The sequence below is a fragment of the Cynara cardunculus genome (assembly GCF_001531365.2).
Source record: "Cynara cardunculus var. scolymus isolate 2C chromosome LG 5, CcrdV1, whole genome shotgun sequence".
NCBI lineage: Eukaryota > Viridiplantae > Streptophyta > Magnoliopsida > Asterales > Asteraceae > Cynara > Cynara cardunculus.
In genome coordinates this window covers 36,412,691-36,426,033 of record NC_037532.1, presented here as the reverse complement: position 1 = coordinate 36,426,033, position 13,343 = coordinate 36,412,691, and the positions used below count along the sequence as shown (strand labels likewise).

Here is a 13,343-nt window from a genome sequence, read left to right as displayed (position 1 = left end):
AAGAGGTTGATTAATCATTTTTATTGTGGATGATGTTAATCATAGATATTATCATCTTCATTATTTTAATTTTAGAGAAATACATGAAACAGTTTCATTAAAATTTCATTAAGTAATATATGAAACAATTTCATAACCATATATGAAACAACTTCATCAAAAAAAGTATTATATGAAACAATTTCACAAGATTAAACAATTTCATGAAAAAATTTCATAAGATTACGACGAATGAGAGTAGTTTTTACGATTTTTTACAAATTGAAGTGGTTTTCATTTGATCGTTCATCTCTCTCTCTCTCTCTCTCTCTCTCTCTCTCTCTATATATATATATATATATATATATATATATATATATATATATATATATATGGCATTATAAGAATCTCAAACCCGACCAACCTTAACTCAAAACCAACCAGAACCCGAAGCAATCTGAAACCCAAAAATCGGGGATTGATTTTCATCCGAAATCCGACCGGGTTTTTGATTTGCCCACCCGAACACCCCCCGGTCTCACCCCATGCACACCCTACTTTAAATAGATAGATTTGTGTTATATTTTATTTATATGATTAAATTAAAACTTCAATTAAAAAAAATGTCAAATTCATTCAAATGTTTACAACAGTTTAAAAAAGGTGGACCACACATTCTTTTCAGGACCTAGATATTATGTATATCCAAGTTGGCTTTGGAATGTCGTATTTAAGTTCATGTTGTGTTCCGTGAACGTAACGTTTTGATACATCTATCTGTTTAAAAACCAGACTAAACAAGAAATCGATCATCATAGCTTGGCGTACAAGATAAGTACGGTGTTGGTATGTCGTCCCGTAAGTGAAAAACGAGAAGAAATACTGGTTTATACAGGAAGAGTTACGATAATGCGAGAAGTTGACCAACTTACAGTAACTCAATAAATGGTTAAATCACATGTTATACAATACATCCAGAAGGACTACGCGATCATCAACGCTACCAAGATCACATAAAAAGTCACATGTGCAGTGACTAGTTAACACGCGTGCGTCGTTCACGTGTGATTACAAATCAAGTTATGTTGATTATAAGTTGATCAACAAAACAAGTACGCATGTGGGTTGTGCTCAGTCACGTGTGATTTGGATGCTCTCACACTTCTCGTGAATTAACCGTCTTATCGTTTGAACCTGACCTATCGTTTGAAACAATTTAGTATGACCATAAAGTTCAAAAAGTCAAGTTTCGTCAATTTTTAGACCTAAAAATCCGAAGCCAAATTGTTTGAACATTATGACATGAATGTGACGGAAAAAAAAGAGTTGTTATCTACTTTTGGAGAGACAAATATACGAGGAAAAAACGAAGAACAATCAACGTTTTGTTGTTATTGTTGTTGTGTGTCAATATGGGGGCGTAGAGATCGTACATAGTTAGGTTTGTCAATTCATGACAGAGACACCGGTTGGGGGCGATGACGAAGATACATCATGTCCAACAAAGGTCTTGATTCAAAGTCTGTCTTATTTATGTATTTTGTTTTATGGTTTTCGTGCAACTTTATAAAACAAACTTAAAACAGACTCCTAAACATTGACACCATGTATTGTTACTGTTTCTACCATCCCAAAAAAACAACGTGACTAATAAGAACCCTTTTTTTTGCATATTCAACAAATTAAGAACTGTCATAAAACTCTACCACGTGACCAGAAACTTATTAACTAATAGTAATTAATGTACAATTTTATCACTTATCTCTTAATCGTTCAATTAATAGACAATATCTGAATCACTAAGAGATGAATATTGTTTAGCAAAAAAAATATGTCTTTTAATGGTTTTAAAATCCTCTGAATGATTTCGTATCTTGAGCCTTCCTTAACCATTCAGTACCCTAATTCTATTGTAAACAATCACGGAACAATTATATCTCATTTTGCACTATATCACGAGAGCCTCTTAGGGGTTGTTTGTCTATCTCTTAACAGTTTTATTAAAAGGCAACCTCTGAATCACTAAAAGGTAACGTACTTTAACTTGATTCATATTTTGAGTAACGTACTTTCAAAACTTTTATTTTGGTACATAAGATGTAAAGTTTTAAACATTTAAGTATTCGGATAACCGGTTGAAGTATTAATCGGTTATCATGCTGATGTGGCAAGTGATGAAATGAAATTTGGCTGAATAGCAAATAATACTGAGTTGGATCACATCACTCGTCACATCAACATGGTAACCGGTTAATGTTTCAACCAATTACCTATATACTTAAATGTTTAAAACTTTACATCTTAGGTACCAAAATGAAAGTTTTAAAAGTACATTACCTAAAATAAGAATCAAGTTAAAGTACGTTACTTTTTTTAATACAATTTACCCTTATTAATTTGATAATAGTTGGATGATATTGGATTGTATCAGTTCAGTTTTATTGGATTATGAATTACCATTCAAGAACCGACCAAGTCAATTTAGATATCGAAGTTTTGTATAGTCGATCGATTCTAATTGGATCGATCAGTATAAATTGAAGCGGATAACTTTTTTATACACAGGGGGTGTTTTTTAACTTTTATTTATACATCAGGGTCTATTATGTAAATATTCGTTTTCTAAGCGACCCCAAAAAAACACCGCTCCCCCTGTCGATCTGAATTTTGCCCACTGGATTCTCTTTGGAGATCTGCGAGAGAGGTAATTCTTCGATCTTCCTTTTTCCCTACGCATATTTGCATCAATTGAAGCTTTAGATGTGCCAATTTACATAGATCTCGTTGATTTGCCGTGGATTTGCTAGCATGTTCAATTATTTGATATCGTTATTCGTTTGAATGTACCTCTGATCGCGCTGATTCGAATCGATCCATATTTACTTCGTTATAGTTTTTATCGCCGATTGTTGTGGTTGTAAATACATGATCGGTGGAACCGTGGAAGCAATTGTCTCATTTTGATAATTTTTTCACGACAAAATTGATCCTGTGTTCTTACGATGTCGCGTGTGCTTGATGATTAATAATGTGATTCGTTTATATGATAGCTTAGGGTCCGTTTGTTAGCAGCTTAACGAGCTTAATATGATATACATGATCGTTTGGTAGTCGCGATATAGAAACCTGATTATTCGGTAAGATTAGGGAGCTTTACACGCCCCTTCCAATTAAAAAACACCACTCAAACAACAACCTTTACAACCTATACAGACAGATTAATCAACAACACAGTCTTTGGACTTGATGGAAAACCCAGTCCCTTAGTTGAATTTTGAGCATCGATAGGTCTGGTTTTGTTTGGATCGTTTTTTCGGTATTTGGTAGATGCCTAGATACTTGAGCTTATGCTTCTACTTACTCTACCATGCCCTTATAAGAACTACATTTGATCTTTTTGATGTTGTTTCAATCAATTTTTTCGAAAGTAGAATTGGTAGATTTTGTAGCAATTTTAACATGAAAATATTCTAATCAGCAGTAACCGTAAGAATTCAATGGTTTTCAATTTTGTTTAGCCAAAAGCTGTAAGAAATGTCAATTTTGAATCGAAATGTAGTCTATAGACATCCATATCAAAGTTGGGAGAAACCATAGGGGGTAATAAACTACTGGTTCTAGAATAACGAGATCAAATAATGGACAATGCGAACAAATCCACAGCATATCAATGAGATATATTATCATCGTAAGAGATGATGTAGATTGGCACATCTAAAGCTTCAAAATGATGCAAATATGCGTAGACAAAAAGAAACATCAAAGAATTAACCTCTCGCAGATCTCGAAAGAGAATCATGTGAGCAAAATTCAGATGGTTAGACTTAGGGGGAGCTAGCGGTGTTTTTGAGGGACTTGGCTTAGAAATCAAACATTTATAGAATAGACAACCTTAATCCATACTATTGACATCAATATTTTTAGTTGGAAGGGACTTGTGATTGAATAGGAGGGACACTAAATAGGATTGGTGAACGAAAATAAGGCAGATGAAATTTTTTTATTACGCAATAAGTGTTTTAATTTGATTAATAATTTACTAATCTTGTCTTATCAGTTATTTCTCTGGTTTCTGTTCCATCTATTTTGGCTCTTTGACTAAAACTGAACGAGGTGGCAATTCTAATGATGTGTATTTATATACAGTGTCCAGTAAAGAAGTAATTTATAACCATTTGAAGCAACACCAAGATGGGGCTGACTTTTACCAAGTTGTTTAGCCGGTTATTTGCCAAGAAAGAGATGCGAATTCTTATGGTAGGTCTTGATGCTGCTGGTAAGACTACTATATTGTACAAATTGAAGCTTGGAGAAATTGTGACAACGATTCCTACCATTGGTGAGTCGTGGTTGCTAGCATAGTCAACTATTTAAATATCTTTAGTTTTGTCTTAATGGTTGGTGCTAGTTCATATTATGATACTATTTATTTTGTGGTTCATATTATGCTACTATTTATTTCATGCAATTACTTTTATATTTAATCATCCAAGGATGAAAGATAATTCATTGTTGTTTTGGTTTATAGTTGTACCCTGGATGCTACTATTAGATACATATGTTAGGAGGAGAAAGGGGCATTATAGGAATTTTTGAGTAGTCTGTTGTATAGGGCTAAATAGGGGAAATCGCATTTTAAATAGATGAGAGGTTAGGAGAGGACATTCTGTTTTGTAAACTCCGTTTGGGGCGTGAGTCCTGTGGAGAGATTCTGCCTCTCGAAAGCCAGAAAACCCTTTATTAATCTTTAGATTGTGAGTAATACAACCAGAAATTACCAATGATTTTACTGTTTCGATTGGGTGTACATCCCAGTAGTTTCAAGTTCCTATATGTTCCAATAAAGTATGTGCTAAAGTCAAGAGTTAAGACTATTTTAGTGCAATCTAAATTAACATATATGTATATACGTAGAGACATATATACATACACATATATATAGATGTACACGTGTGTGTGTGTATAGATGAGGGTTTTATACCTATGTCGGTACATGATATGCTAAACGTGCTGAACATACCATCATGAAGATCTCCGTAGTGCATTAGTATTGTACCTGTGACTAGCTTAATAGTAACAGCCGTGTAAGGTTTAGATGTTCATCCTTCGAGCTAATTTTTAGAATAAGAATTACCAACATGCACTCAATTTTTAGAAAAATGTATACTACTATAATACTTTTAAGGGGGCTTGCAAGGAAACTAAAATGTAGGATGTTTGGTATCATGAGGAAACTATAAGATGCGGGGGGAGGTAAAAAAGTAACTGGGGTAAAGATAACTATACCATGTATATGGATACAAACCGAACAAAATGGACCCATCTGAGAAAGTGTTCACGCCCAAATTAAACAAACTGACTGAAAGCAATAATATTACAGTTTTGGTTTTGGGAACTGTGGATGATTTTCTTTTTTGTAATTGTGTATAGATGTTTGACTACTGTCTCAATTATGACTTCTTCAGGCTTAACTTTTTATAATGGTCATGCTCATGGATGAAGGAATCATGTTCTCTTAATATGTAATAATAATTTTGTGATATCAATAAATCTTTTTCAGGATTCAATGTTGAGACTGTTGAATATAAGAATATCAGCTTCACTGTTTGGGATGTTGGTGGCCAAGACAAGGTTTGTTTTTTTATTTTTTATTCTTTTTCTTGTTTGACTTTTACTACTATATCTTTTCCTCTAAATGTGTAAATTATAGAGTTTACCCTCTTATGTTTGGTTGTTGCTAGATTCTTCTATGAGTTTGAATTACAGTTGGGCAATGGTTGATGAAGAGCCAACTATTTGTGTAGCAAAACCTTGTAAATAGTTGGATGGCAGATAAATTCACTAGAGTGGTAAAAATTGGGGGGGGGGGTTTGGTCCACAAGATTCCTATGGAATAAGATGGAATTGGAATGGTCAATTCAGTCGAACAAATTTCATTAATGTTTGGCTTACACATGGAATGGAATTAAATTCCATACATTCCACCAACCATGGATTCATCATTCCATCATAGTGGGGAAGGAATTGAATTTCATTCCAACCAATTTTCTTAAAATGACAACTACCCCCATTAAACCAATTTTCTTAATTAAATTATTATTATTTATAATAAAAAACAAATTCAAAGAAAGGGTATTTTGGTCATTTTTCATCATTTCAGTCCAATTCCTCTATAAACCAAACAAACAGATTCCAATTCATTTGACATATTATATTTTCATTTCCTGCCAATCAAACACTTGGCCAAAAGGATAATGTTCCATTCCAATTCCTTATAGATTCCAATTCCTTTGATGGATTACATTCCTTCAAAAAAGCATTCTGCAAACAAAACGCCTCCCAAGTATATTACTGTACTTTTCTGTTAATCAGGAGGGGCATGTATGGTGCAATAGTATAATTTGTACAGGGGTCTATCATTGTTCATAATTTCTCGACTACGATGTTGAAGAATGTATAGGAAATTTTAGTTGATGGGGAGTTTGGATTGATCCATAGTTTTGTCAAATATTATAAGAACAGCTTTTTACTAATAGACTACTTGATGCACTTTTCGGTGCGTTAGCATCATGAACCAGGTGACACCAGGATATGTTCAAAAGAAACTCGAGCGAGTAGAAGTGCGCCTAGTTGAAAGCTAACGTATTTGAAACTTGTATAATGATTGTTGGCATTTCTTTTTTACTTCTCTTTGGTGAAATAACGTAGTTTTGCTCATTTACAGATTCGTCCATTGTGGAGGCACTACTTCCAAAACACACAAGGGCTTATCTTTGTGGTGGATAGCAATGACAGGGATCGAGTTGTTGAGGCAAGGGATGAATTGCATAGGATGTTGAATGAGGTATGCGATTTGCAACTTTGAGTTCAAGAACTAACTTGATTGGACCAATGGGTCATTGGCGTTGCCACCTTGCGGTATTCCTAGCCTCTCTGGAGGTTAAGGGTTCAAACCTCACCGAAGAATAGGAGTATACATGAGTTTTTGCTGTATATAAATATTAGAGTAAATTACGTTTTTAGTCCCTGTGGTTTTGTTAAAAATTGCATTTTTCGTCCTCATGGTTTAGAAATCTGGTTTTCGTCCTGGTGGTTTATAATTCATTGCTATTTTCATCCTTATGATTTACAATTTATTGTTGTTTCGGTCCCTGTGGTCTACAATTTGTTACTGTTTTGGTCCCTTGTACTTAAAGGTAGGAATTAGTCCAAGGACGAAAATAGCAATAAATTGAAAAAATTAGGGACTAAAATCACAATTTCTAAACCACAGGGATGAAAATCAAAATTATTAACAAACCACAGGAAATCGTAATTTACTCTATACTATATACTTCAGAAAAGAAAAAGAAATAACTTGATTGAACCTTTCTCCAAATATGATGGCAACCTTTGACAATAGTTCTTTGCATCGACAATTCTAATATATTATTGCATTTTCTCATATGGTTTGACAAATATGTACAAATTATATTCTGCATGCTACTATAGTTTCAAAATATTGCCTCCGACCCGAATTCCGAATCCTTTCTTTTTGTGATTATAGATTGCATCATTTTATCACTTTGATGGTATCATCAATGATCATGACATGATCATATCATTTCTACCTAAAAGTACTCACTTCGACCACATGACTAGGTTTCAGAGACGGACAGAGAAATTTTTTCAAGTTGTAACACCATTTGACTATAAAAATGAAGCTATGGATATTCTTTACAAAATTATCACTGGTCTCTTGGTTAGTTTTTGTATGTGAGGTCCTGTGTTGACTCGGGACTAGAGGCGGACCCATTTTTTTTCAAGTGGTAGCACAATTTGACTATACAAAATATCTAATTTTTTTCTTCACAATATTAGTATAGATATGTTGTTTGATCTCTTATCCTTACATAGATTAGACCCATGCTCGAGTCCAGTCTACATATATTTTTATATACACAAGAGATAGAAATGAAGTGGCTTAGACAAATCTTTTATAAAGAAACACCAAAATGTAAGCTAAAATTTTTTTTTTTTGAAAACTATGGGGCTCAAAACTGGGCTTTTGTACAAAGGCAAGATCATTTACCATCTTATCCATTAAAGTCTTGTGCTAACATTTCAATTTCAAATACCATATGGGGCACCCAACAAAACAATATGGTGGCAGGCACCCTTTAGAAACGTAAATTTTTCCCTTAACAAACGGAACCATGAAGCGGTTCCACGTGGGTCCGCCCTGGCTTGGACACCCACGATTACCAAAAAAAAACCTTGATGCACGATGTACTTGGTTTCTAATTCACGTGGGACTCGGGGCACTAGGGTTTTTGGATTATGGATACAATTAATAATTAGCCTTTGTATTTATTGCTTAAAAACTGAAATATTAAAAACCCTGTCTCTCTATCTTCGTTTAAGGACCTTTGAGGCATAGTTTTTTATATTGCATAATATCATTGTCACGAAGTTTCTCACTACACGCAGGATGAACTTAGAGACGCTGTTTTGCTGGTCTTTGCTAACAAACAAGATCTTCCTAATGCCATGAATGCTGCGGAAATTACCGACAAACTTGGTCTTCATTCGCTCCGTCAACGCCACTGGTAATTTACTTCACATAATCTCTAGAGAATTGCTGAAAGAAGTTGGTGAAATTTGTCCAAATAAAACATTTATTTGGAAGCTATTTTTGTCTCTCGCCAATATTCCTCACCATACAACCCAGGAGAGCAATTATGATTATTGGTGACAGGGGCGATTTAATTTAATTTAACATAATATAAAATATAATAAAAAGAGTAAACTATTTTTTGGTCCTTGTGGCTTACACGAATCATCGAAACTGGTCCTTAGGTTTCAACAACTATAATTAACATTCTTATTATTTACATTTTGTGTTGAAAGTCGTTCCTGGACTTAATCCCGTTAACTTTTTTTTCTGTTAAGTTAGGGGTATTTTATTCTTTTTATTTATTTTCTTTATATTATTTTCAGAAATTAATATATAATATCTTTTAATAATATATATGAGTTATACATACATATACACACACATGCAAAACGTCTTCTCCATGTCCAGCAGCTACCTCACCCCCACCTTCCATCTCCGGCAGCTACCCCACCCCCATCACCGACGCACCACCCCTTCTCTCTCTTTCTCCCATAACAGGAGATGTGGTGAGATCAACTTGCTTTTCCTGGTTCATGACCCCCAAACATCATAGAGAGACAGGGACACACAGACACAGGGACCATCTCTGGTGAAACAAGGGATTTTCTTTCTTTCTGGAAATCACAGCAAGGTGATGAGGTTGGTGATGGATGAGGGGGAGTGTCAATGGAGATGGTGGTCGGTAGCGGGGATGGGTAGTAAGGGCCTAAGGCATGGAGATGGTGTCTGGGTGATCGAACAAAGGTGGGAGAGCGGGAGCGGGAACGGGAACGGGAACGGGAACGGGAATTGGAATGCGAGGGTGGAGAGCTAGGACCGCCGGTGGGTGTATATATATATATAATATGAGTAAATTACATCCTTGGTCCCTGGAGTGTATAACAATGCTAATTTCTTAAATTAAAATAAAGAAAATAGATAAAAAGACTAAAATACCCTTGGTTTAATGGACGTTTTTAGCTGAGTTAGTGACCAGTGACGACTTTCAATGCAAAATGTAAACAGTAGAGATGTTACTTGTACTTACCAATTTTACCCTATGAGATTGAGAACTTCATTACTCTCTATTATTGAGGGTACAATTGTCATTTAGTTAAGAGTAAACTACGATTTTCGTCCCTGTGGTTTGTTAAAAATTGCAATTTTCATCGCCGTGGTTAAGAAGTTGCTGCTTTTCGTCCTATGGTTTCTAAATTTATTGGTATTTTTGTCCTTATGATTTATAATTTATTGATGTTACAGTCCCTCTGGTTTACAATTCTTTTTGGTCTCTAGTACTTAAAGGTAGGAATTAGTAGGGACGAAAATAGCAATTAATTGCAAATCATATGGATGAAAATTGCAATTTCTAAACCACATGGACGAAAATCAAAATTATTAAGGAAACCATAGGGATGAAAATCATAATTTACTTTTTAGTTAATTAAAAAGTGCAATAATTACACAGTTCTAAAACCGTATGCCTTTTTTACCATGGACACTTATTTTGGGATTTACAGAGTAGATAGGAAATGATGCAATTTTCATGGGACATCCAAATAGGAAATTGTTGCAATGTCTGCCGTTGGTCAACGAAACTCGTATTAGAAGGGGGTATTTTTTATACACACGATCGTTGTGGTCACGACATGAATATATCTTGTCCGAATGCGTAAATATAACGGAAGTTTTGAAATCGATTTGGTTTCTCGTCTTCAGGTACATTCAGAGCACATGCGCAACATCTGGTGAAGGTCTTTATGAAGGGCTCGATTGGCTTTCCAACAACATTGCTAACAAGGCAAGTTAAATTGTAACTTAAAGCCGTTTACTAAACGCTTACCCAGTAAATGCTTACTTGGTCACTTTACCGAGCGACTGTAAGGACCGAAAGCCTTACCCGATAAGTGAGAGTTGCGACTCTTGGTAAGCGTTCACCGGATAAAAATGTTGCATACGATGTCGTTTTAATAAATTAAAATCTTACCTGGCAAGTTAAAATGAAAAAGTTGAATCTTACCATGTAAGAGCTTACCGGTAAACGGCTCCTTGGTTTCTTAATCAATGTAACAAAGTATTAAAATACCAGTTCAATAACAAAGTTTTAAATTTATCATTTTTTCACGCATTTTGACCAGTAACATGATGATTTTGTAAAATTTCATCACACGTTCACTTTGCTGTAACCCTTTTGTAAATCTTTCATGTAAAGGAATAACCATGTCATCAATGTTACAAGATCATGAAACATTTTTTTTTCTTCGATCAATGTAACAGAAGTTTCAAAATTTCCTATTTTTTACCCATTTTAAATGGTAAGAAACCCCATTTGCGTAAAGTTTTTTTGAAGTATATAATATTTATATACGGTAAATGCCATAAAACACCCACCTCACCTTTGGTGATGTTTGAACCCCTGACCTTCTAGGAGGCTAAGGACTACGATACCGCTAGGCCAAAGACTTTTTGGTATTTTTTTCCTTTTTTTTTCCAATATGAAAAGAGGATTTACACAAACGTGTAAACTTTGGCTAAAATGAGAATTGAATGCCAAAAATAGCCAAAAAATAAATCTAGTTGAGGAGATTGACTATTTTAGTCGATTTTATTTTCCACTTTGCCGTAACCCGTAAATCTTTTGTAAACGGTCGGGTATCCATGTCATCAACTGCTATAAGATCAACATGTTATTGGTCAAAATGGGTACAAAATATAAAATTTTAAAACCTTGTTGCCTCTATTGAGATAAAAATTCTTTGTTACACTAAATAAGAACTAAACCAAACTTTGTTACATTTTGATGCATTTTTGCCCTGAAGTAAACGACTACAGACATTTTTTATGGATAAATGTTGTTCTTCTCGACTACTTTGGATGCCTTAGCTTTATTCATTTGGTGATCGATACGTTGTTGCAGGCATAAGAGTACAAGCGGTTTTGGTTGCCGGTGGAGAGGAGACATCGTTTGCCGTTTTAGTATATACATCTTTCGTACCGGTGGTAGTTAAAACTAATGTCCGTTATTCTTTCCGCTTCAAAATATTACTGTAGATGGATAAATATCGTGTTGTTCGAGTGATTGAACCCGATTATGCTCGAAACTACTTGAAGGAATCATGTTGTTCTGAAAAGAGATCGATTGCGTCAAAGATCCATTTGATTATTACACTTTTTAACAATGTAAATGACAATTTTACCCTTGAGAAAATTTTTCCCTCTCATAATTTACCGTCTGGTTGGCAAATGAGCGGTTGACTTTGCCCAAATACAAGACAACCCCTTTTTGCTAGCCTTAACTGTTGAGTGAGCCAAAAATGTCCATTCGCATTGGTGTCCTTGGAGGCGGGTTCCGTGTGAGGCCGGTTAAAGTTGCTGGTAATCAACTTTTTGTCTGAATAATTAAGGGTAGAATGGAAAAATGGATACTTATTTTAGTACAAACTAAAATAAAAATATAGACACTTGTTTTAAGACGAGAGAATATATTTTTCTACTTTTATGGTAATCTTTATAATGAATATTTATTGTTAGATCGTTCGTTAATATTACGAAATACTTTTGTTTGCAATTATTGTACATATTTCTATTTTCAAATAAATATTTGTTCTGAGTGTTCAGTTATTTTTGTATGGTAGATTTTGGCTTTGATATCATGTTAGGATATATGGGATCAGATTAAAAGCTTTTCCAACAACTATGTTAAAATAGAGATTTTAAAGAATTATGATTTTTTTACTACAATGGTTATGTTAAAGTGTATACTAAGTTGGCGTTTGTTTTTTAAGAGGTGTTGAAGTCTGAAGTCTGATTTCACTTTTGATTTATAAGAGGTGATCTTGAAGTCTGAAATATTGATCAGTAAAATTGTTTGTTTTTACGTCTAAAGTCTGAAATCTGAATCGGTCAAACTAGTGTAAAAATATAAAAAATATATAGTTTTGACAAAAGTATAAAAGATAAATAGTTTTTGCTAACAAATCTTTTCCAGCCCCCAAAATATGAACCATTTGATAGATGGCGGATTAGGATTAAAATGTATTAAGTGATACATTTACCACTTAAAATTTCAGAGGACATTAAACATTTTAAACTCTTATTTTAGAAATAAAACAAACGCTCTTAAAACTCAAACGTCTAACCGAATCAGACTTCAGAAGTATTAAGAGGTAATTTTGAAAAAAACAAACAAGCCCTAAGTAGACAAAATAAGAGAGAAAGTGAACTCTAAATTTAGAGAAATCTCTAGACGATAAATAAATAATATTTTAGTATTTTCCACTAATAAGAAATATTGAAGTTAAATATTTATTAGCAGAGAAAAATTATATTTTATTAAATATATTGAATATTTTAATGATACAGTCCATGTTAGAACTGTTAAAATAGAATAATTATTAAAGCTGGATATAATTTTCTTAGAGATTTTGACTTTATTGTATTTCAGATAAATTATGACATAGCTGTTATAGATGCTCTTATACACTCCAAAAGGGTCGTTCGAGAAGAAAATAAGTTAAAGCAATGAGATGCTTAAATGAAATTCTTTTAGTTCTAATAAATGGAGGAGAATTTAGTGACATGACATGAATTCAAGTTCTGGATTTTAGAACTGAGAGAAATATCGAGAGAGATCAATAATTCTCACTATTTCTTAGATTCTTGAACCCAATTCAATTCAGTGGGATCTTTCATTCACATTTTTAGAAAAAAAAAATACAGTGTTTTCGTT

At 33.8% G+C, this 13,343-nt stretch overlaps 1 protein-coding gene across 2 annotated transcripts; it reads left to right on the top strand.

The window, feature by feature from the left end:
- Positions 1–2,603: 2,603 nt before the first annotated feature.
- LOC112512084 (ADP-ribosylation factor 2) lies at positions 2,604–11,814 on the top strand. Of its 2 annotated transcripts, XM_025117888.1 has the most exons (7): positions 2,611–2,683; positions 4,126–4,318; positions 5,540–5,610; positions 6,704–6,823; positions 8,449–8,567; positions 10,334–10,415; positions 11,532–11,814. In XM_025117888.1, the coding sequence occupies exons 2-7, from the start codon at positions 4,171–4,173 to the stop codon at positions 11,535–11,537; spliced, it is 546 nt and encodes a 181-aa protein (XP_024973656.1). In that variant the 5' UTR covers positions 2,611–2,683; positions 4,126–4,170; the 3' UTR covers positions 11,538–11,814. The 2 variants fall into 2 exon arrangements, with proteins under 2 accessions (XP_024973655.1, XP_024973656.1); XM_025117887.1 differs by lacking the exon at positions 11,532–11,814 and having other exon boundaries at positions 2,604–2,683; positions 10,334–10,424.
- The last annotated feature ends 1,529 nt before the right edge of the window (positions 11,815–13,343 follow it).